This window comes from Ursus arctos, unplaced genomic scaffold (genome assembly GCF_023065955.2).
Source record: "Ursus arctos isolate Adak ecotype North America unplaced genomic scaffold, UrsArc2.0 scaffold_14, whole genome shotgun sequence".
NCBI classification, from domain to species: Eukaryota; Metazoa; Chordata; class Mammalia; order Carnivora; family Ursidae; genus Ursus; species Ursus arctos.
In genome coordinates, this window is record NW_026622808.1 from 21,741,659 (window position 1) to 21,765,404 (window position 23,746).

A 23,746-nucleotide genomic window follows, 5' to 3' on the forward strand; every position below is an offset into this window, starting at 1 on the left:
AATGTCAGAATCATCGGCATCCCTGAGGGGGTGGAGAAAAACAGAGGTCTAGAAGAGATATTTGAACAAATTGTAGCTGAAAATTTACCTAATCTAGCAAAGGAAACAAACATTCGTGTCCAAGAGGCGAGAGGACCCCTCCCAAGCTCAACCACGACAAACCTACATCACGTCACGTCATAGTGCAATTCGCAAATATTAGATCCAAGGATACAGTATTGAAAGCGGCCAGGGCAAAGAAATTTCTCACGTACGAAGGCAAAGGTATCAGAATTACGTCAGACCTGTCTACACAGACCTGGAATGAAAGAAAGGGTTGGGGGGGGGCATTTATAAAGACTACACTCCAGAGTCCACGATGTAAACCAGATGTAAAATCACGTCCGACATAGGAGGCTCTGGGTGTCCTATTTTAGGAAAGGCTATCATGAGAAAAGGGAAAAGAAATTGCTTGAGGAGCTTAGAATTTCAATCTGGAACGGAAAAATGTGGAATAGATAGTTGGGTACAAATTCCGTCATAACTGATTTCATCCATAGCTGAAAAGCAGCAGATTTCAAACCGTGATACCCACGGTAGTGTCTTCCTGCTGCCGCTAAAGGCAGGTGACACGTCGGGAGCACCCACGACATGGTAGTTACTTTCCTGGGTGGTTGATGAGTATCACTGATTTAATTCCGACAGCAGCCCTGTGTGCGAAGTGCTGCGACTACCCCAGTTTTACGGATGAGGAAATTGAGGCTCAGGAAAGCTCTGTGACCCTAGAGGATGAGCAGACGGTAAGCGATAGAACAGGATTCAAGCCAAGCAGGCAGGCTCCAGGGCCAATATCCTAGATTCAGACCCAACTTTCGGGCTGTATGAGTTTTCTGTGGCTGATGTGACAAATCACCACAAACTTGGTGTCTTAAAATAACTGAAACAACAGAAGCTTCTTTTCTCCCACTTCTGGAGACCAGAAGGCTGGAATCCAGCAGCTGGCAGGGCAACAGTCCCCGTGGAGGCTCCGGGGAGGGTCTTTCATTGCCCCCTCCAGCTCTGGGGGCCCCAGATGCCCCCTGGCTTGTGGACACCTTAGAGGCTGCTTTCAGGCAAACAGGTTTGGGCAACAGAACGCAGAAAGGGCCAGAGCGACATCCTGGCTGAAGACCGACAGGCCCGTCAGGCGCCCACCTCAACATATCTGCAGGCCCTAACTGACCAATGGGCTACTTACAACCAGGCACAGTTCCCAAAAAAGGGAAGATTCCATATGTTGCCATACTGCCTGCCCTTCCCCCTTTAAAAATGGTCCCTACCCAATGCCTCGTGGCAGACAGCCTCTCCTCTGCTGTCCTGCCCGCTGCTCCCTTGTGGTGTATTCAATCGATTTCTATCACCTTTATTCTGCTTGGTGAATTAATTCTTCCTTCCTTCCTTCCTTCCTTCCTTCCTTCCTTCCTTCCTTCCTTCCTTCCTTCCTTCCTTCCTTCCTTCCTTCCTTCCTCTCAGTTAACCAACATATAGTACATCATTAGTTTTTGATGTAGTGTTCAATGATTCCTGAGTTGTGTATAACACCCCATGCTCATCACCACACGTGCCCTCCTTAAAACCCATCACCCAGTTACCCAATCCCCCCAGCCCCCTCCCTCCTGTAACCGTCAGTTTGTTTCCCGGAGTTCAGAGTCTCTCATGGTTTGTCTCCCTCCCTGATTTCTCCCCCTTCAGTTTTCCCTCCCTTCCCCTATGGTCCTCTGCTCTATCCCTTATGTTCCATATATGAGTGAAGCCATATGATAACTGTCTTTCTCTGATTGACTTGTTTCACTTAGCATCACCCCCTCCAGTTCCATCCATGTCAGTGCGGATGGTGGGTGTTCATACTTTCTATCATCTTTATTCCGCTCCGGGTGAATTCTTGGCACCGCCGGCACCACCAGCTTCCACCTTATTGTCACCTCATATTTGGGGGCCCCCATCTGATTGAGACACCTGATTCAGGTACCATAGCCATATCACCCCAATCTCTGCTTCTGTCTCCACGAGGCCTTCCCCTCTGTGAGCCTCACTGTGTCCTCCCCTCTCTGTATAAGGACATCAGCCATCGGATTTAGGGCCCACCTGGCAAATCCAGGATGGTCTCATTTCCAGATCCTTACGTCTTCTTTTCAGATAATGAATATATACTGCTTTGTGAATAAAACGGTAATGTTCTTCAAGAAAGAGGTCATAGTGACGATATTTGATTTGGGCTGCACTGATCAGTAATAAAGGGACCCAAGGAGGATAGAACAAAAGCCTAGCACTTATGAATCACTTACTATGTGCCCGGCCCTCTCCTCCATGTGTACAGTTAGGGACTCACGTATGAGTAGGGACTCTGAAAATTCCCAGTTTGCAGATAGAAAACTGACGCTTGCCCAATATCACAGTTGAAAAGTGTCAGAGTTGGGGCTGTACTCAGGCCGTCTTGTTGTGCATTCCCCCCCCCCCCCCGGAACCTCATGCTGTGACACACAGGGAAGGCAGGAGCATTCCTGGGGAAAAGGGCAGCCAGTGAAAAGGAAGGAATCCTGTCCACATGGGAGAGCCAGGCCAAGAGAGTCATTTAGGGCCAGATCCTTGAGTGCGACTCATACACAGGAGTGTCTCAGGTCAAGAACGAATTGTAGAGAAAGGGAGGAAAGGCTGCTTTTCCTTTTTCCTTTTAGCTATTTTAACATCTCACTCCTGAGAGCAGACTTCTATAATAATGACATTCAATTGTCATTTTCATTATACCCATTTTACAATTGAGCAAACTGAGATTCGAAAAATTAAGTGGTGAAACTAAGGCCACATTTAAGGGGAGGGGTGAGGACTCTAAATTTGGGGCTGATGTCAAAACCCACTCTTCACTTGTATTTCCTGGAACAGGGAGACCAGTAATCCAGGGAGAGGAATCCTGAACGAGAAAGCAGATTACTATGGTCTAGCACTGGGCAATGGCCGACCAATCTGAGGACTCTTCCTTTAAAATTTACCCCCCCTGCTGGAGAGGTTGGAGGTTCTTTGTTGTTGTTGTTGTTGTTGTTTGTCTTTTAAAAGATTTTATTTATTTGAGAGAGCAAACACCAACAGGGGGGAGGGCAGAGGCAGAGGGAGAAGCAGACTCCCCACTGAGCAGGGAGCCTGATGTGGGGCTCAATCCCAAGACCCCGAGATTATGACCCCAAAGTCAGATGCTTCACCAGCTGAGCCACCCAGGTGCCCCGAGGTTGGGGTTTGTAGTTGTGCACCCGAGGTTGGGGTTTGTAAGTTGTGCACCTGGCGTCAGCTGTCCGCGTATATTCTGTCTCCTTACTGGTAGCACCTAAAATTCCATGACGGCTTGTGGCTGTTGGTGACTGATTCCTCAGGGTGTCCCAGGGGATGGAAGAGAGACATGGAGCCCAAGACTCCATGCAAAGTGTGGGAGCCTGGTCGGGGGAGCCTCCAGGATTCTGCTGCAAAGCTGGGGGCTGCACGGCTAGAGCCAGCTAGTGTGAGGGCAGTGGCCATATGGCCAAGAGTCGCATTGGAGCTTGACTCCTCTCATTCACCGCTCTTCCTGCTCCAGGGCTGTCGGTGCTGCTGCTGTTGCCCTTGGGAGCTGCAGCCCTGAGCCCTGGAGGTGAGCCTGCCCAGCTGGCCCAGGAGTGACGGACGGCATGCCAGGTTGGGGTCTGGGTTCCTTCATTACAAGGGGGAGAGCCAGGGAGAGGAGGCTTATTCTGTGAATGAGCCTCAGATATGGTCTTCCTCTGGAGATAGAGAAACTTTCCTCGTCCTCAAATGCCTAGAGTTTCCTGAACTCTTCCTCTCTCTTTTTTTTTTAAAGATTTTATTTATTTATTTGACAGAGAGAGACAACCAGCGGGAGAGGGAACACAAGCAGGGGGAGTGGGAGAGGAAGAAGCAGGCTCCCAGTGTAGCAGGGAGCCCGATGCAGGGCTTGATCCTAGGACTCTGGGAGCACGCCCTGATCTGAAGGCAGATGCTTAACGACTGAGCCACCCAGGCGCCCCTGAACTCTTCCTCTTTCATTAGCAGCTAATGTTCCCCTCCTCCATTCTCTGGTCCCCAGCTGGCAGCTGGCATCCTCCATTCCCTGGGGCTTCTGAGCACGGTCTCCATCCCCACAGTGTCTGTGGTTGGAGGTGCCCTTCTGACTCCATACCTCTCAGTGCCCCTGCCTGTTGCGGTTATTCAGATTCATATTTCCCTCTGGGGAGATCTTCAGCAATCCCATGGTGGGTTCTAAGGGTACAGAGGCTTCAGGGTGGTGGAGGGGCAGGCACATCCAAGGTTGTGAGGCATTTGGTCCTCAGTCCTGGGAGCAGCACAGAAGCAGTTTTTCAAGGGCATACAGGCCAGAGGACGAGTGGTGGGGACAAGGCAGTACCTGCATGTGGCCGGGGCGATGCAGAGTGAAGAGCTCTGGCTTTGAAACTAGAGGACACTAGTGATCTCTCGCTCCCTCTGTCCCTCCCTCTCTCTTTCTATCCTTCCCCTCCCTCCTTCCCTCCATCCCTCCCACTCTCTCTCCACTCCCAGAGGAAAGATCGTACGAGGACACAGATAGCAGGCAGCCATCTACAAGTCACGAGAGAGCCCTCACCAGAAAGCAACCCTCCTGGCACCTTGACCTTAGAATCCAGCTTCCAGAAACAATTTGAGAAAATAAATTTCTGTGGTTTAAGCCACCTCATTAATACGAGGTATTATGGTAGCTCTCGCAGACTAATGCATGGAAATGGAGAAAACAAAGAAAATGTAAAAAATACAAAGAAAATCACCACAATTTCACCACAGAGTGGAACATTTGGGGTACCTTTTTCTTATCTTTTAAAACATATCAGGAATATTTTCTTTTATCAATGAATATGAATTTCAGACTTTTTTGAGTATTGTTAAAAAATAAAAACACCTTGGTTCTAGACCTGCCAGGGTTTAGGGATGTTGGGGTTGCATGACGCAGAGCTTTGTGGTGACCGGATACTTATCTACTTTATTGCAATGACCATTACAGGAATCTGTGCATCTGATAAAATGTCACAGAACTATACACACACATTGTGGTGATGTCAGTTTCTTTGTTTAGTTATTTGACTATCGTTACATACGAATACATAAATACATAAAATATATCTTTCGTAGGAAACCAAGGGAAGGACCTCTAGGAATTGTTTTTGAAACTGCTGTCAATCTATGTTTATTTCAAAATAAAAACTTAGGGGCACCTGGGTGGCTCAGTCGTTAAGCGTCTGCCGTCAGCTCAGGGCATGATCCCGGCATTCTGGGATCAAGCCCCACATCAGGCTTCTCCGCTAGGAGCCTGCTTCTTCCTCTCCCACTCCCCCTGCTTGTGTTACCTCTCTTGCTGGCTGTCTCTCTGTCAAATAAATAAATAAAATCTTAAAAAAAACTTAAATTGTTTTTGAAAGTGCTGTCAATGTTTATTTCAAAATAAAAACTTAAAGAAGTCCATGAATAGATATTCACCAGATGAAAAACAATCTGTTCACTCTGAACCATAGACCTCATAGGGGCCAAAACCCAATAGAACGATTCTTCACGTTGGGGAGGTCTTCCTGTATCAAAAAGGTAGAAACCGTCAAGGAGGCTTTCAGTAGGATTGCTAGAAATGCTAAGGAAATACTTAAAAAGAGAAGTGAGAGGTTTCAGAGATGTACACGATGGGGAAACAGGGGAAAGAAGCATCCAGATCAGCAGTTTACTAAGCAGCTCATCTAGCCTCATCCAATGATGAAGTATGTTTAAAGTCAGATTTAAAACAGGAAGTCTTTTCAGCACACCCAGATGAAGATGAGACGGCCTCCTCTGTGGCTGGGCTCGCTGGTGTCTGCACCATGAGGAACGGGGATCTGAGGTTGCTGCCAGGTAGGCAGAATTACAACAATGGTGATAGGGCAACTAAAGCTACCCGGGAACTCTATCCAGTTTGAGAATTTCTCTGTTCTTTGCTTTATTTCTGGTTTTTGCTCTATTTCTGGTTTTCCCACTATCTCTGTAAGGGAGAGCAGGGAAGAAATTTTAAGAATGGTATTAACTCAGTTCTATTAAGTTGTCAAAGAAGAAAATTGGTGAAATTTATTTCTCGGGTAAACACTGGGACTATTCAGAACTTTCTCATTTCCGGCGTATATTAGACCAGGTTCTCCGAAGAAACAGAACCAAGTTTTGGTATATGTATAGAGATGTAAATGTATGTATGTATGTATGTATGTATGTATGTATGTATGTATATGTGTGTATAGAAGAATGAGAGAGAATGTGTTAGTTTAAGAAATTGGTTTATGAGATTGTTAAAGTTGGAAAGTCTGAAATCTGCAGGGCAGGCTGGAAACCCAGGGATGTTTCCAGGAACATTGATGTTTCCTCTCAAGTCTGAAGTCAGTCTGAAAGCAGAATTATCTCTTCGTTGGAGGAGATCAGTCTTTCTTTCTCCTAAGGTCTTCAACTGATTGAACGATGCCCACCCACATTATAGAATCTAATCCACTTTACTCAGAGTCTACTGATTTCACTGTGAATCTCAAATTCATACATTGAAGTTACAACCCCCAGTACCCCAGAATGTGATCTTGTTTGGAAATAGGGCCATTGCCGACGTGGTTATTTAAGTTAGGTTCAGGTCACACTAACGTAGGGAGGATCTGTACTCTAGTATGACTGGTGTCCTTACGAAAGGGGAAATTGGGAAGTAGACACACACACAGAAAGACCCTGAAGATGAAGACAACGATCAAGGCAATGTTACTATAAGCCAAGAACACGGAAGTTTGCCAGCAAAGCATCAGAACGTAGGAGAGAAGCATGAAGGGAACCAACCCTGCTGACACCTTGATCTTGGAGTTCCAGCCTCCAGAGCTGTGAGACAATAAAGGCTCCACCCCAAAAACCCACCTCTACAGCAGCATCAGGCCTCCCATGAATGGAATGACAGACTCTAACAGGTGGCCAGGTGATTGCTGTAGGGGAGATTCCTTCACACCTGCCGTGGTTTTCATGCCATGGAGCCTGTCCGGTGACTCATCACTCAGGACCAGACTGGGAGATAAAGGGAAAGGCTGTGCCCTCAGTGCGCTGTAGGAGGGCAGGAGCTCACTTGGAAGGAACCATAGAGCCATGGGTGCTGCACCTGGAGAGGCCACCTAACCAGGAGATGGTGGCTCCACCTGCTGGTGCCTTAGTTCTTACCCCACACCCATCACCAGCTCCCCCTATTGTGATTCCTGGGCTCCCTGCCTGGCCAATACCACTGTGAGCTGGGACACAGACTTGGGGCTGGCTGACTCCCAAACCCATGCTGTTCTTCTGTGCCCCAAAACATGTGGGTTAAACAGGGGGGAATGATCCTGGAAGGAAATCTTCAAGGTAGATTTCTGCCATTGCCAGAGAACAAAGGACCTGGCTATGGGCAGAGCACGCCAATCTGAGGACTTTGTGCTGCAAGATTTACCCCCTCCATCGGGAGAGGCTGGAATTTCTTTTTTTTCTCTTTCTAAAAGATTTATTTATTTATTTGTGAGAGGGGGGAGGGGTAGAGGGGGGAGAAGAAGAGGGAATGAATCCCAAGCCGACTCCCCACTGAGCGCAGAGCCCGATGCAGAGTTCCTTCTCACGACCCATGAGATCATGACCTGAGCCAGAAGCCAGAGTTGGACCTCAACCTACTGAGCCACCCAGGTGCCCCTGGGAGAGGCTGGAATTCCTAAGTTGTGTCCCTGACATCACCTGTGTATATTCTGTCCCCTTACCTGTAGCACGGGGGTTCCATAAGGATGGTGTCTGATAGTGACCGACGCCTAAGGGAGTCCAGGGAGAGGGAGGGAAGAGGACTGGTCCTCAAATCTTCATACATTACAAGAGCCTTGGGAGAGCCATGAGCCGCAGCCTCAGAGCCATCTCCCAGGATGCAGTGGCCATGAGGACAAGGGTTGAAACTGGAGCTCCATCTCCTCTCTTTGTCATCTCTCTGTTTTTTTCTGCCCCAGGACTCTTGATGCTGTTGCTGTTGTCATTGGGAGCTTCGGCCCAGAAGACTAGTGGTGAGTCTGCCCAGAGGCCCCACTGGTGACATAAGCTGGGGAGTGCATGCCAGGGCCTGGGTCCTCTCACCAGCAAGGGGGTAAGGGCGGCATATCCTCAGGTGAGGCTCTGGTCTCCTGGAGATAACAGAGACAGTTGTACATCCCTAAATGTCCAGTTTTCTGTCCTTTCCTCTTTCAATGGCAGCCATCCCTCTCCTTTTTCCACCTCCCATCCACTGCTCCCAGCAGAGGCTCCTGGCCCCTGGCTCCCTCCATTTCTTGAGCCTTCTGACTTTGGTCTCTATCCCCACAAACTCTATCTCCACAGACTGTGCTCGCTGGTGCCCTCCGAAATCCATGTGTATCAATGCCACCGCCTGTCGCTGCTCCCCGGGATACATTTCTTCGTCTGGGGAGATCTTCACCAGCGTCTTGGAGAGCTGTGATGGTACAGGGGCTTGGGGGTGCTGGAGGGGTGTGGAGATGGTGGAGGGAGGTGATGGGGGGAAGATGCTCTCCTCTCTATGCCTCAGTTTGCTTGTGTAAATCGGGGATAATCATTGTACCTACCCTACAGGGTGCGAGTGAGATTTAAAATTTACGTGTGTGAAGCAAATGTGAAGACTAATAGAGAGCAGACTGTCAAACACAAGCTATTATCACGGTTATTACTGTTATCACTGTGATGATTCTCATAGCACAAGGAAAGGGGAGAGTAGTGGAAGCAACGGGAGGGAAGAAACACCCAGGGCCTGGAAGCTCACACTCTCCTCCTAGCGTGAGCTCACCCAGAATATTTACTCCTAATACGTTTGAAAAGATAAGAAAAAAATACCTAAAATTTCCTAGTAGTCTGTATAGTGGACTTATGGGTGATTTTCTTTGTTTTCATTTTTTTACATTTTCTTTGTCTTTTCAGTATCCATGTGTCATTTAATATTTGGGGGAGAAAGTAAGTTTACCACGGAATAAAAGGTGGTGCTGTGACTCCTCCCAGCCCCTCCATGCCCAAGAGGTAACCCTAATGGATCCCCCTGCATTTGTGCATGTGTCTTATGGAGACTCGTGGCTGGGGGAGCACAGCGAGGAGCCCTGCTGATGGTGTGCCTGGATCCCAGCTCCTTCCTGGGAGCACACTTGTTAGGCTGAGAATTTCTCATTGTCATGTCTTGCCCTCCCGCACACCTCATTCCCACCTGTCCCCCACTGCACTCCACTGCTCCCCCCCACCCAATTGCTTGAAGGCAGGTGTCCAGCCACTGCCACCATCTGATAACAGAGGAGGACAGTCTCATTGTTCAGATGGGGTGAACAGGAATGTGTCAGGTGTGTGTCTTCCCACATCCTGTCCTGTTCTGGTGCTGACACCCACGGCCTGAGCCTGGGGCCTTAGAAAGGATGTCCACGAGCTCAGGTAGGAAACTGGTCTGGGGGAGACCAGTTGCCTGCCCTAACTCAGCATGAGTCCTGAGTCCTTTCAGGCTCTAAAAGTCTTATTGACCTGATTGGAATGTACAGGAGAAAACATTCTGTCCCTGCATTTTGATGCATTCTTGTCTTGCTTGTTCTTATTAAACTGTTATTTTTAGCCAGTGATTAGTCAGACCCCCTGCTCTGTGGGTCCCTGAGATACTCAATGAACCTGGCCAATGGGACTCTTTCCTCTCATGCTTAAAGAACAGGGAGAGATAAGAGACCAGAAACACCCCCAGTGACTCAGCGGCGAGAACCTGCATGCTGCTTCCTCATTTCACATCTGCAACAGCTCAGATAAATGAAACTTCCTCCCGGGTTGGAGGTAGCAAGACTCCTCCAGAGACATACTGGGGCATTTTTTTTTCGTTTCTTAGATTTTATTTATCTGTTTGAGAGAAAGAGAGAGAGAGAATGAGTGGGAGGGAAGGGCAGAGGCAGAGGGAGAAGCAGCCTCCCCGCTAAGCAGGGAGCCCGATGTGGGGCTTGATTCCAGGAACCTGAGATCATGACCTGAGCCAAACGGAGAAGCTTAACTGACTGAAACACTCAGGCTTGAAAATGCCTGAGAGTGGAACTGGGGGAGTGCTTGATGAGGACTCTGGGGTTTACTAGGACCCCTGTTTGTATTGGGAGGTGGAAGCTGTCAATGGGCAGGGACCTGACCACCTGGCTTTATCCTTGGGTGTGAAAAAGTGTTAGCCTGGACAGACTCCAGCCATGACTCCCTTCACTACTCAGCATCCAGAGTGGCCTTCAGTGCCACTGTCACCCTGACTGGAGCCCACCTCCAGGTCCCCAATAGTGCAAGCAGGGACTCAGTGCCTCTGTCTACCGCACAAGGCCTGCAGAAGGGGGTGCAGACCTCCTTCCAGCCCCCATCATGGCACAGCAGAGTGTCTGAGTCTAGGTGCTCTGGGGCCCAGCCAGAGATCAGGGATGAGCAGAGCATGAGCAGACTTTCAGAGCAGCTGGCTCCAGCTCAGACCTGTCCCAGGAAAGCCACCTGCAAGGTGAGTTCTCTCCAGTCCCTATGGCTGAGTCAGGCTGGAGGCCAGGGCCTCTGCCCTATGGGAACTCACAGCTTTGGGAGGTGACCCTTTGCCCTGTTGTGTTCCAGACATCAATGAGTGTGGGCCGTCCTCGACAGTGTCCTGTGGAAAATTCGCAGACTGCCAGAACACAGAGGGCAGCCACTACTGCACATGCATTCCAGGATATGAGCTTGTTTCTGGGGCAAGAACATTCAGGAATGAGAGTGAGAACATGTGTCGAGGTAAGAATTGACTTGTGTGTTCCATCTCCTCGTACCTGAGGTCTGAGGTCACTCAGCTCACTTTTTCCAGGCATCAGAGAACATCCTGGTATCCTGTCCCTTCCCAAACCCCCCGAGGCAGAACCCTCTGTAGAGGATCACTTCTGCAGTTTTGGAATGTCCTTGCCCACCTGGCATCTTCTTTTCATAAAACAAACGAGAGAGATGGCATCAAGATACTTCAGAAGCTGAGAGCATGTGTCTTCCAACACAATATCCAATCTTCACCATCATCAGTGACTACCATGATGAATCCTGACCTCACTGGGGCCCACATGGGCTTGGCCACACTGGGAGCTCTCTCAGACCCCTGGGCCCTGAATAATCCAGGGACCATGTCCAGAAACATGGGAGGAGGGGGATTTGAGAGTGGGTTCCTCTTCCCCAGCTGGCCCTGACCATGGCCAACAACCCCACCTGGAGAAGACACCGCCTGGCACCTTGACTTGGGTTTTTGTCTTCTCTGCCTACATGTGTTTCCCTGTGCAAGGCTCTGCCTGACTCTCCCCAATAATTTCCATTAACCAGCCCATGGCAAATCAGATGACCAGGATCTGGGAGGTTGTTGTGTTGGGTGTGGGAAGGGTGATGTGGACCACCCCGCACATACCTGGAGATTCAGGTGAATGGAAGAGGGTCTCATCTGGAACAAATGGCAAGAGAGGGTATAATTTCCCCGAGACTGATGCTCTTCCAAGGGGGTCGACCCAGGGCCCATGTTGACTCATATCACTTGGGGACAGAAGATGGAGGCTGAGCCCATTTGCAGGGACCATAGGTTTGTGTCCTTTGTGGGGACACATGGCCAAGAAGACAGAAACCCCTGCCACCCCTTGCCATCAGCTCCCATTCTCTATTCCAGCCAATCAGCCCTTGCTCACCACTTGCCTTGCTCAGATGTGGATTCTCACCACTTCCTGCCAGTCCAAGCATGCCTTCATGGGAATCAGAAAAAGTCACCTTCATCTCCCCAAGGTTGCTTGCCCGAACATCAGTCCCCACTGTCCTCCTCAGCTTGGTGTCCACTCTCTGGGTGGCCCAGGACTGGTTGGCATCGTGTTCATCTCCCTTCCTCTGTAGAAAACCTTCTCCTTGAGGAGCCTGGCTCGGGCATGGGTCTTGGTCCATCTCCATGGAGCTGGAGTCTCAGAGATAGTGGGGATGAGAGCAAGCTGTCCTGCTAGGATCACCGGGATTCCAGTGGCAACTCAGGCAGCAAGCAATGGCTCTGGGAAATTAGGACAAAAGCCATCACTGGGAGCCAAGATGGTCCTGCTTGGGGAACACAGGATTTCCCTTGCACTTGGTTCCCAGGAAGGCGCACCCTGGACTCGTCCAGGTCCTCAGACTGGGACACGGGTGGTCATGTGACCCTGCCCCAGGTGGGAGCTGCTGGGAGAGGCCGAGGGAGCCAGAGCTGGCAGACGGGGAGGACTTGGACTACTTCTGGCAACATCTGGACAACAGAACATCTGGGCCACCATGCTTGCCCATAGCACGCGTCCGTGTGAATTAGAAAAGGCACCCACTCACTGAGGAGCAGAGAGCAGGGCCTTCGCGATGCTTCTATCCCAGGACACAGCTGCAGGCACCCATCACCCTCTTCTTCCCCCTGCAGATGTGGACGAATGTCAGCTGAAACCCAGAGTCTGTAAGAGCCGCGGCGTCTGCATCAACACCCAGGGCAGCTACACCTGCGAGTGCCCGCCGGGCTTGGAGCTCAACCCGGGTGACCCGAATCTGTGCACAGGTAGAGGCCCTGGAAGACGCTGTGAGGCTGCGCTGGGAGGGGCTGAGCGGATCCCGCAGTGTCAGGAGGAGGGAGAAGACCCTCAGATTCCCGAAACACCAGGGGTTTGCTCTGCCCAAGGATTCACCTCCCCGGAAGGTCCCACCACAGAGCAGGGAGGCAGCAGGGCTTTCTGGGCCTGGGGTTCCGTTGTGGAGGCCAGGCCTCTGTGCACACTTCCTGGCCTCATCCTTCCTCATCTGTCACATTCCAGCAGGAAGTGTCTCTTCTAGCTCTGAGAAGGGGAACCTCAGTCCCCAGTTGAGGAGGAAATGAGTAAGAGCCTTCGTTGGGAAGTGCAGCTCCCATGACTCAGTTTCCCTCTTTGCCTTAGTTTTGCCTGAAAAAGGAGGATACGTGCCTGCTGAGTCATCTTGAAGCAAGCTGCCATAAGGAGCTTTGGGAGTCGAGAGACAGCAGTACTTTCAGGACCGGTGGAAGCTCAGTGCAGGCAGTGAGGAGACAGGGAACCTGGGCTGTGAGGGGCAGGGCGGACCCTCTGGGGTCTGTTCGACAGCAGTGCAGCTTGGGACAGTAGTGGTGTCATTACCCCACCCACCGAGTCAACGAGGGGGCAGGTCAGCATTGCAACCTCCCTGGATAGAGGCCCATCAGAACCTCCCTCCTTTCATTCCCCCAACACCCAGTCCATTCTGCACCGTACGTGAAGGGACTCAGCGTTGTCTGGAATGACTCACACGCACGCTTCTACCCTGTTCACCCTGCAGGGACAATCCGAGATTATGGGGTTTTTACAGTAGAAATGCTGTCGTAAAGTTCTGTCTTGACAGGCTAGGTGGCTGGGACGTGGTGTGTGTGTGTCTGTGTCCATCCTTGTTTGAAGTACAGGGAATCTGAGAGAAGGGGCAGGCAGGATGGGTGCGGTGAGTGGAGGGACCCTAACCCTCTGGCTTTGTCCTCAGATGTGAATGAATGCACGTTGGGGCAGAACCCATGCCACACCTCCACCCACTGCCTCAACAACATTGGGGGCTATGAGTGCCGCTGCCGCCCTGGCTGGAAGCCGGTCCCTGGGTCCCCCAATGGCCCAAACAACACCGTCTGTGAAGGTGCAGAGCTCAGACGCCACATCCCGGACCCACACTCAGAACATCTGATCACATAGTCAGTGGCACCCACACAAACCAAGCAGAATGAGCCCTGGGGGTGCCCTGCTGAGCCAGGCGTTAATTCTTTTGAGGCTGGATGGGAAGAGATCTGGGGGGTTCCGGGGAAGGAGCTGGGGTACCGAGGAGCAGGCTCCTTGGAGACTCCAGGCAGCAGCTAATTACTACCTGGGACAAAGGTATTTCTATATTCACAACCTGCACTTCTGTACGGGGCTCACGTGCCACCTGTCAGGCTCCGCACACTTCCTGTAACCACAGCATAACCAGGGTGTGGAGTCAGCAGGTGTTATCGCCTCCAGCCAAGGGGGGACAGTAACACAGGGAAAAGGGGGCAGGGCACGGAGGGGAAAGGGGTCCTGACTCTCATCTCTGTGTCCCCAGATGTGGACGAGTGTAGCTCCGGGCAGCCTACGTGCCACAGCTCCACCGTCTGCATCAACACCGTGGGCTCGTACAAGTGCCGCTGCCTCCGGGGCTGGGAGCCCAAACCCGGATTCCAGGATAAGCAGCCCAACACCATCTGTGAAGGTACCTGGTCTGACCTGACCCCTGACCCCACCCCGGACACAGGCACACACACTGTCACACCTAATGAGTGGTGTTCTATCCCCTGCAGAGATGTCCTTCCCCACCTGGACCCCACCCCCTGGAATCAAGAGTGAGGTGAGTGGCCAGGAATCCCTCTGCGCAGTCGGCCTGATCCACCCATTTCCCTCTGCTCCCCCACCCACATGTGAGGCTCTCTGACCCCCCTCATGTCCCCTCTCCTCAGAGCATGTCCCGCTTCTTTGAAAGAGTCCAAGATCTGTGCCAAGACTTCAAGCCAGCCTTGGCTAAGAACACCATCCAGGTAAAGGCACATCCCAGGAGAGGCAAGGTGGAGGCGTCCCACAGAGGCCTGGGAAGTTTGGCCCCAACACGATGGCTTCCTCTCCGAGGCCCCTCCTCTCCCAGCGTGGGTGGGAAGAGCAGACATGCAGGCATTCCCACTCACTGTTAGACACCCCCCTGCACTGACAAGTCACTTCTTCTTGCTGTTTCTGGACACTGGGCTGATGTCATTCTTGGCATTTGTGAACAAGGTTGATTTCTGCGTGGCTGGATTCCAGGGGCAAAGACCCAGAGAATCTGATCCAGTACCACCAATGAGTCTCCAGGGTCTGTTGTCTGGGGCTGGGTGGGCAGGGCCTTCATGCTCACTAGCTCTGTGTCCCCATCTCCCAGGACCTCATACAGGGGGTAGATGAGCTATTGGAGACCCCTGAGGACCTGGAGACCCTGCCCCGCTTAGAGCAGCACTGTGTGGCCACTGACCTGCTCGTTGGCCTGGAAGATGTCCTGAGAAATATTAGCCAGGCTCTGCCCAATGGGACACCGACTTTCAATGCATCTGCAGGCACAGGTCAGTACGGGGTCTGCCCCAGGCTCTGTTCCACCTGTTCCCACTTCCTTGTTCCCCAGCCTCCCTAGAGTGTGTGACCATGCTTGTATCTCAGTGTTGCACTCATAAACCAGTTAAGAGATTATATGAATAAAACTGTAAATCATATACATTTTCATTGTAATATAAATTATCAGTAGATGAAATAATTATAATGAAGAATTTAAGATAACAAAATAGAAATATCTTTGAAAGAAGATTATTTGTTCGATTTTGAAGAATGTAAATTTGATATTATTTGATATTTAAGTATGATTTGTTTTATTGAGGTAAAATTCAGGTAACATAAAATTCACCATTTTATTTTATTTTATTTTATTTTCTACCTCCTGTATTTTATTTTATTTTATTTATTTAAATATTTTTTTATTATATTATGTTAGTCACCATACAGTACATCCCTGGTTTTTGATGTAAAGTTCGATGATTCATTAGTTGCATATAACACCCAGTGCTCCATGCAATACATGCCCTCCTTACTACCCATCACCAGCCTATCCCATTCCCCCACCCCCTCCCCTCTGAGGCCCTCAGTTTGTTTCTCAGAGTCCATAGTCTCTCATGCTTCATTCCCCCTTCTGATTACCCCCTCTTTCTTTATCCCTTTCTTCCCCTAATGATCGATCTTCCTAGTTCTTATGTTCCATAGATGAGAGAAATCATATGATAATTGTCTTTCTCTGCTTGACTTATTTCACTTAGCATTACCTCCCCCAGTGCCGTCCATGTTGCAGCAAATGTTGAGAAATCATTCTTTTTGATAGCTGAATAATATTCCATTGTATACATGGACCACAACTTCTTAATCCAGTCATCTGTTGAAGGGCATCTCGGTTCCTTCCACGATTTAACTATTGTGGACAGAGCTGCTATGAACATTGGGGTGCATATGGCCCTTCTCTTCACTACGTCTGTATCTTTGGGGTAAATACCCAGTAGTGCAATGGCTGGATCATAGGGTAGCTCAATTTTTAACTTTTTAAGGGACCGCCACACTGTTTTCAAAATTCACCATTTTAAACAAGGTGTACAATTCAGTGGCACTTAGAACACTCACAGAGCTGTACAACCATCACCTCATTTCTAAAATATATTCATCGCTTCAAAAGTAAATAATGTACCCACTAAGCAGTCCCTTCTCTCTCCCTCCCCCAGTCCCTGGCAGCCACCAGTCTGTGTTCTATGTCTCTGGATTTGCCTATTCTGGACATTTCATACCTATAGAATCATGCAATAGGTAACCTTATAGTCTGGCTTCTTTCACACGGCATCATGTTTTCAAGGTGAATCCATGTTGTAGCATGTGGCAGTAATGCTTTCCTTTTTATGGTTGAATAATAGTCCACTATTATGTATTCAGTACCATTTGTGTATCCATTCATCCACTGATGGACCTTTGGGTTGTTGTCACCTTTTGACTATTTTGAATGGTGTTACTATGAATATTGGTGGACAAGTTTTTGTTTGAATAACAGTTCTCAGCTCTTTGCATACATACATAGGAGTGCAATTTCTGAGTGATGACGTCACTCTCTGTTCAACTTTTTGAGGATCCACCAGGCTCTTTTTCCAAAATGGCGGCACCATTTTACATCCGCACCAGCAGCTCACAGGGCTTCCCATATCCACATTCTCAGCAACACTTGGCACTTGCATTTTGTTTTCTTTTAACCTTTTATGTATATGTCAGGTGATATCTTGTCATGGTTTTGATTTGCATTTCCCAAATGACTACTGATATTTAACATTTTTTATGTGATTGTTGCATATTTGTTTGTATGTATATATATATTTTAGAAACATCCATTCAGGTCCTTTGCCTTCTTTGTAATTCATTGTTTGGTTTTGGTTGTTGAGCTGTAAGAGTTCTTTATATATTCTATAGTAGACTGTATGAGACATGTGACTTGCTAATTTTTTCTCCCTTTCCAAGGATTGTCTTTCCACTTTCTCCGTGGTCTTTTCACTCCAGTGAACAGATACCTTTGTTCTGATGAAATCCTTTTCCTCTCTTTTTTCTTTGGTTGCGTGTGTATTTATTGTCTTTGGTAATAATCCATTGCCAAATCCAAAGCCATGAAGATTACGCCTGTGTTTCCTCCTAACTGTTCTAGTTTTAACTCATAAATGTAGGTCACTTTGCGTTAATGTTTGTGTGTTGTGTGAGGTGCGGTTCCTTCTATGGCAAGTGGGTATCCAGATTTGCCCAGCACCATTTGCTAAAGAGAGTTTTCTTCTTCCATTGAAGGATCTTGATATCCTTTGTTGAAAATCAATTGACCACAGATGTATGGGTTTTTAATTTTATTTTATTGGTTTATATGTCTATTCTTATGCTAGTGACCTGTTCTGATTATTGTAGGTTAGTAGTCAGTTTTGAAATCAGGAGGTGTAAGTGCTCCATTTTGTTTTTCATTTTCAAGATTATTTTGGGTATTTGGGCCTCTTGCAATGGCCTCTGAATTTTAGGATGGACTTTTCCATTTCTAAAAAAAGATGTTGTTGGAATATTGATATGGATTGCATTGAGTCTGTAGATCTCTTTGGGAAATATTGCCATTTAAACAATATTAAGCCTTTCAATCCATTAACATAGATGTTTTCTCAGTTACATAGGATCTTTCATTTATCCCAACATTTTTTTTTCTGTAGTTTTCTGTATACAAGACTTGAACCTCCTCGGCTATATTTATTCCTAATACTTTGTTGAAGATTTTTTTACATTTATGCTCATTAGAAATATTGGTCTATAGTTTTCTCATAATGGATTTATCTGGTTTTGTCAGGCTGATGGTGGCCTCATAAGATTATTTAGTTGTATTCCTTCCTATTCTACTTTTGGAGGAGTTTACATAGGATTCTTGTTAATTCTTACTTAAATGGTTGGCAGAATTCACCAGTAAAGATATCTGGTCAAGGCTTTTCATTTTGGGGAATTTTTATCTGATTCATTATCTTTGCCTGTGATAGGTCTGTTCAACTTCATTCTTCTATTACTTTCGTAGTTTGTGTGTCTCTAGGAATTTGTCACTTTCTTTTCGGTTATCCCGTTTGTTGGTGTACAATTGCTCATAGTATTTTCTTATAATCCTCTGTGATTCACTGTGTGTGTAAACACGTATAAAAATAATGGTGCTACAGCAACCACTCCAGGTGGAATTACTAACCTAACTCCCTTATACGACTCTGACATCTTATAGACCTGGCCCTCGTGGTGCAGGAGCAAGGACACACAAACGTCACTTTGAGTTCCAATCAGGCAAAGATGCCGCTGAACTGGAATGTGGTGCACGAATCTGGTGACTCAGGTAACGGCTGAGATGGGGGCAGGTCACAAGATGCCCAAGGATGTGACAAACAGGGAACTGAGGATAAAAGGGAAAGGGGGGTATGGTAGCACCACAAAGTGTCCCTCTGAGGAGGAAGGGGCACTGTTGTGTACCCTGAGGTGTCAACATTGGCCTCTTCCTGCAGGTCCTTCTGTGGTGGGCCTCATCTCCATGCCAGGGATGGGCAAGTTGCTGGCTGAGGCCCGCCTGGTCCTGGAGTCTGAGAAGCAGGCAGTTCTGCATGGGGCACAGAAGGGCGTGCTGCAAGGAGTCCCCTCTGTCCTGCTCTCAGATGTCATCTCCGCCTTTACGAGCAAAAGGGACACCCAGAACCTCAGCTCCCCGATCACCTTCATCTTCTCTCACCATGTGAGTGTTGGTGAGACGGGGCTGTGGGTGTGGAAGGAGTCTGGGTCCTGGGCACAGCCTTGCTGCCTAGCTCAGTCTTAGGTTCTGGGGGGCTCCCCCATGGGTCCGTCATTCCTCCAGGAAAGCCCTTTGCAAGCCAGCTTTGGATAAGCATTTCTGAGCACCAGAACCACCAGCTCCCACCTACACTCTGTTCCTACAGTCAGCGACCCCTGGGCCAAAGCAAAAGGTGTTCTGCGTCTTCTGGGAGCACAGTCAGGATGGATGTGGTCACTGGTCCACCACGGGCTGCAGGACGGTGACCACCAGAGACACCAGCACCACCTGCCAGTGCACCCACCTCAGCAGCTTTGCCGTCCTCATGGCCCACTATGACGTGCAGGTGAGACCCTGAGAGGGGCTGCATTCCACGCCTGTTGCTCTGTAACGTATTTCCTCACATGTAGGGGCTCTAAAAAACCAGAAGTTTATATCATGCAGTTTCTTCAAGGCAAATATCTTCTCCTATGCTGTAGGCTGCCTTTTAGTTTTGTTGACTGTTTCCTTGGTGTGCAAAAAGCTTTTTATCCTGGTGAAGTCCCAATAATTCATTTTTGGTTTTGTTTCTTTTGGCTTTGGAGATGTGTCTAGCAAGAAGTCAATGTAGCCAAACTCAAAGAGGTTGCTACCTGTGTTCTCTAGAATTTTTTTGGATTCCTGTCTCACATTTAGGTCTTTCATCCATTTGACTTTATTTTTCTCTATGATATAAGAAAGTGGTCCAGTTTCAGTCTTCTGCATGTGGCTGTCCACAATTATTGCAATAACATTTATTGAAGAGAATGTCTTTTTTTCATTGGATATTCTTTCCTGCCTTGTTGAAGATTAGTTGACCATAGAATTGAGTGTCCATTGTGGGTTCTGTATTCTGTTGTAGTGTATCAGCATTTGTATCCTGAGGCCAGCAGGAGAAGCTCCCTCACCTCAAATGCCCTCATACTTTGGATTTTACTTCAGGAAGAGCTCAGAGCTTTTGAGGGCTTACTGATTAGACCAGGCCCACCCAGGATAAAATCCCTCTTTTAAAGTCAACTGATATAGCATCTGAATTTCATCTGCAAAATTCCTTCACAGCAGCACAAATTGGCCTTTATCTGAAAAATTGGAAGAAGGTGTGTGTATACCTTTGATCACTGCCAAATTAGAATTCTGCTTACCACAGGGGTCTTCAGGGCAGGAGTGCTCAGGGGTTATAGAATGGAAGTTATGATGGTGTCAGAGGTCAGAGGGAAGCAGGGAAGCCAGTGAGTACAGGTAGAGGAGAAACTCTGTGTGCCTGCTTCCCCAGCCAGGTGAGCTGGTAGCACTTCCTCTGGATCACCAAAACCAAAGTTTCATGCAGGTGACCTGTAAAGTAAAAAAAAAACCCTTGTGAGTTCTGGGGCTTTGTCTTGAGTAAGGGCTCTCCTCTCCCTCAATTCTTGCAGGACCTGAATTAATAAGGTCTGAATCCCATAGAATTCTAGCATTCTGAACCTGGAGGAACTTACTAATAACACAACAAATTTACCTGGTTCCTCTATTCTTGATGTTGCTATGCCAAAAAATGGGGGACAAAAGATGGAAGGGTCATTACCCAGAGCAGGAAAATGTGACTGTGATGTCCTGTTGCTTCTTTTTGCTGGGTCCCAGGAAGAGGATTATGCGCTGGTTGTGATCACCTATGGGGGGCTGGGCCTCTCTCTGCTGTGCCTCCTCCTGGCAGCCCTCACCTTCCTGCTGTGCAAAACCATCCAGAACACCAGCACCTCCATCCACCTGCAGCTCTCAATCTGCCTCTTCCTGGCCCACCTGCTCTTCCTCACGGCCATCGACCGGACCGAGATCAAGGTACTGACACCGTCACAGAGGAGCCCCTGCCCTGTCCCAGGGGTGCTCAGTTCATGGAGCCGTGCTGCACTGATACCTTAATAAAATGTCCTTGGTTCCCGGGGAGGTTTGAGGGGTAAGTAGCCTATTTCACATTGACCAATGAACTAGAAGACAAACCCTCTCCAGACAACTCGACCATATGCATGAGTGTTCTCTCCAATGGAAAGTATGGGACAGGTCCTGGGGCCACCCTCCTCCATGACATTCCCTCTTGGGGCACCTTTGTCCTCCCCCAGGTGCTGTGTGCCATCATCGCGGGTGCCTTACACTACCTCTACCTGGCCTCCTTCACCTGGATGCTGCTGGAGGGTCTGCACCTCTTCCTCACTGCGCGGAACCTGACTGTGGTCAACTACTCCAGCGTGAGCAGGGTCATGAAGAAGTTCATGTTCCCCGTGGGCTATGGAGCCCCAGCTATAATTGTGGCCATTTCTGCTGCATCCAGGCCTCGCCTTTATGGAACAACCACCCGGTAAATGCAAATTCCCTGCATGAGCACAGCCACCACTAGAACCAGAGTAGCATTTTTTTTTATTATGCTAGAGCATAATACAGAGAAGACACATGAAGTAATAATCCTTAGGACATCTTTCTGGTGGAAAATTATGATAATTAAGCCACAAGTCTTTAAAGCTCTGTCGTTTGAATAGCAAAACTGAAGCCAAAAGGAGTGCTTAGGACATCATTTAAAAAAATTGAATCTACTTCTTTGTCCAAATCCTTTAAGATGTTTTTTTATTTGAAAAATAGAGTTGATTTAAATAATGAAGTAATCGATTGTATTATAGTTTTTTATGGTACTTACTTTATGCCATGCAATTTTCTACCCATTTTTGTATGTGTTAACTCAGTTTCTCCTCATTCTAACACAATGAGGTAAATACAGTCATTTGCCCAGTGAGCCCCTGATAGTTTAATTAAATGCCCCAAAGTGCTTGGCTAGTAAGAGGCAGAGCTGAGATTCAAATCCTGGCAGTCAAGCTGCAGAGCTTGTAGTCTTCACTTTTATTTATTTTTATTTTTTTTAATAATAATTTTTATTATGTTAAGTTAGTCACCGTATAGCACTCTTCACTTTTAATACTCAGTTTCGTGTTTTACTTTTTCATTGCAATATATTTCACCTTCTGTAAACCTGACCCTTTGAAGTGTACAGATTAGTGTTTTTTAGAATGATCAGAGAGTCATGCGGCATCACCACGATGTTTTTCTAGAACACGTTCCTCTTGTGCACAGCCTTCCCTCCTCATTCCTGCTACCCTCCTCCACCCCCACCCCGGCCAGCACTAATCTACCCTCTGTCTCTGTGGCTCTGCCTGTTCTGGATATTTGACGTAAATGAAATCATACATGTGGTCTCTTATGACTATGTTCTTCCCCTTTGTAAGATGCTTTCAGGGCTGACCCACATGGTCGTTGCAAGTATGGTGACTTCGTGACTTCGTTCCTTGTTGTTAATTGCTCCCGGTGGTGCTATGGTTTTGGAAATAATATTCCATTATACAGATACCGCGTTTTACGTATCTTTCATTTGATGGGCTCTTAGATTGTTTCCAGTTTTTGCCATTATGAATGATGCTGCCACAACTAAACACGTGTAAGTGTTTGTGGGAACATATATTTTCATTTGTTTTGGGTATATATCCATTTGTGGGATTGCCGGATCACGTCGCACATCTACGTTTAGCATTTAGACAAACTGCCATGCATTTTCCCAAGTGTCTGCGCCATTTTAGATTCCTGGGAGCAATAATACATATATAATTTCTCCACATCATCAACACTTAACTTTCTACATTTTGAATGTTAGCCCTTTGTGTGAGTTTGAAGTGATATCTCATTGCGGTTTAGACTTCAATCCCTACTAACTAGTGATGCTGAAGCTTTTCCCATGTTTATTGACCATCTGCTTATCTTCTTCGGAGAAATGCTTTTTCAGAATCTTTGCCCATTTTTATTTTATTTTTATTATTTATATTATATTATTTTATTTTTTAAAAATATTTTATTTATTTATTTGACAGAGAGAAGCAGTGAGAGAGGGAACACAAGCAGGGGGAGTGGGAGAGGGAGAAGCAGGCTCCCAGCAGAGCAGGGAGCCCTATGCAGGGCTCGATTCCAGGACCCTGGGATCATGACTGGAGCCGAAGGCAGACGCTTAATGACTGAGCCACCCAGGCGCCCCTCTTTGCCCATTTTTAAACTGGGTTATTTGTCTTTTTATTGTGGAGGTTTTGGGTTCTTAATACATTCTGGGTGCTAGGACCTCCTCTATATGTGATTTGCAAGTATTTTCTACCAATCTGTCTTTTCTCTTTCTTGATAACGTCTTTTAAAGCAGAAAAGTTTTTTTAATTTTGATGAAGTCCAGTTTATTGTTTTGTTGCTCATGCTTGGGATATCATATCTAAAACCATTGTGTAGCCCAATATTCCTACATTCCTTTCCTCCTCCCAAAATTATATGTTTGTATCTTACGAGCCCACTGACCCGGTTTTATAAGTATTGCTCGTTGCAGTGATCTTTTAAAACAGAAAAGGAGGGGCACCTGGGTAGCACAGTTGTTAAGTGTCTGCCTTCAGCTCAGGGCGTGATCCCGGCGATCCGGGATCCAGCCCCACATCAGGCTCCTCCACTGAGAGCCTGCTTCTTCCTCTCCCACTCCCCCTGCTTGTATTCCCTCTCTCACTGGCTGTCTCTCTGTCAAATAAATAAATAAAATCTTAAAAAAATAAAACAGAAAAGGAAAGGAGTTATAAACAAAAATATAGTGTCTTTTGTGATACCCACATAGTTTCTTTGACTGGCTCTATTTGTTTGGATTCAAGTTACTGTCTAGTGTCCTTTCTTGTCAGCCTAAAGGACTTGTTTAGTATTTTTTGTAGGACAGTTCAGCAAGCAAGAATTATCTTATTTTTGTTTTTCTTGAAAT

At 47.7% G+C, this 23,746-nt stretch overlaps 1 protein-coding gene across 5 annotated transcripts in view; it reads left to right on the forward strand.

Moving 5' to 3' along the window:
• Positions 1-23,746, forward strand: part of ADGRE2 (adhesion G protein-coupled receptor E2) — a 121,924-nt gene that overhangs the window by 14,173 nt on the left and 84,005 nt on the right. For 4 of the 5 annotated variants that reach the window (XM_057311567.1, XM_044379988.3, XM_057311569.1 and 1 more), the window contains exons 1-15: positions 5,455-5,904; positions 8,022-8,075; positions 8,386-8,505; positions 10,651-10,806; positions 12,464-12,595; positions 13,558-13,704; positions 14,146-14,292; positions 14,381-14,427; positions 14,537-14,614; positions 14,989-15,166; positions 18,406-18,513; positions 18,680-18,903; positions 19,106-19,285; positions 20,575-20,772; positions 21,051-21,286. In XM_057311567.1, the coding sequence (XP_057167550.1) occupies positions 5,874-5,904; positions 8,022-8,075; positions 8,386-8,505; positions 10,651-10,806; positions 12,464-12,595; positions 13,558-13,704; positions 14,146-14,292; positions 14,381-14,427; positions 14,537-14,614; positions 14,989-15,166; positions 18,406-18,513; positions 18,680-18,903; positions 19,106-19,285; positions 20,575-20,772; positions 21,051-21,286 (2,036 nt within the window). In that variant the 5' untranslated portion in view covers positions 5,455-5,873. Of the gene's footprint in view, positions 1-5,454; positions 5,905-8,021; positions 8,076-8,385; positions 8,506-10,650; positions 10,807-12,463; positions 12,596-13,557; positions 13,705-14,145; positions 14,293-14,380; positions 14,428-14,536; positions 14,615-14,988; positions 15,167-18,405; positions 18,514-18,679; positions 18,904-19,105; positions 19,286-20,574; positions 20,773-21,050; positions 21,287-23,746 lie in introns of those variants that run through there. The other variant, XM_057311568.1, reaches the window with a different exon arrangement.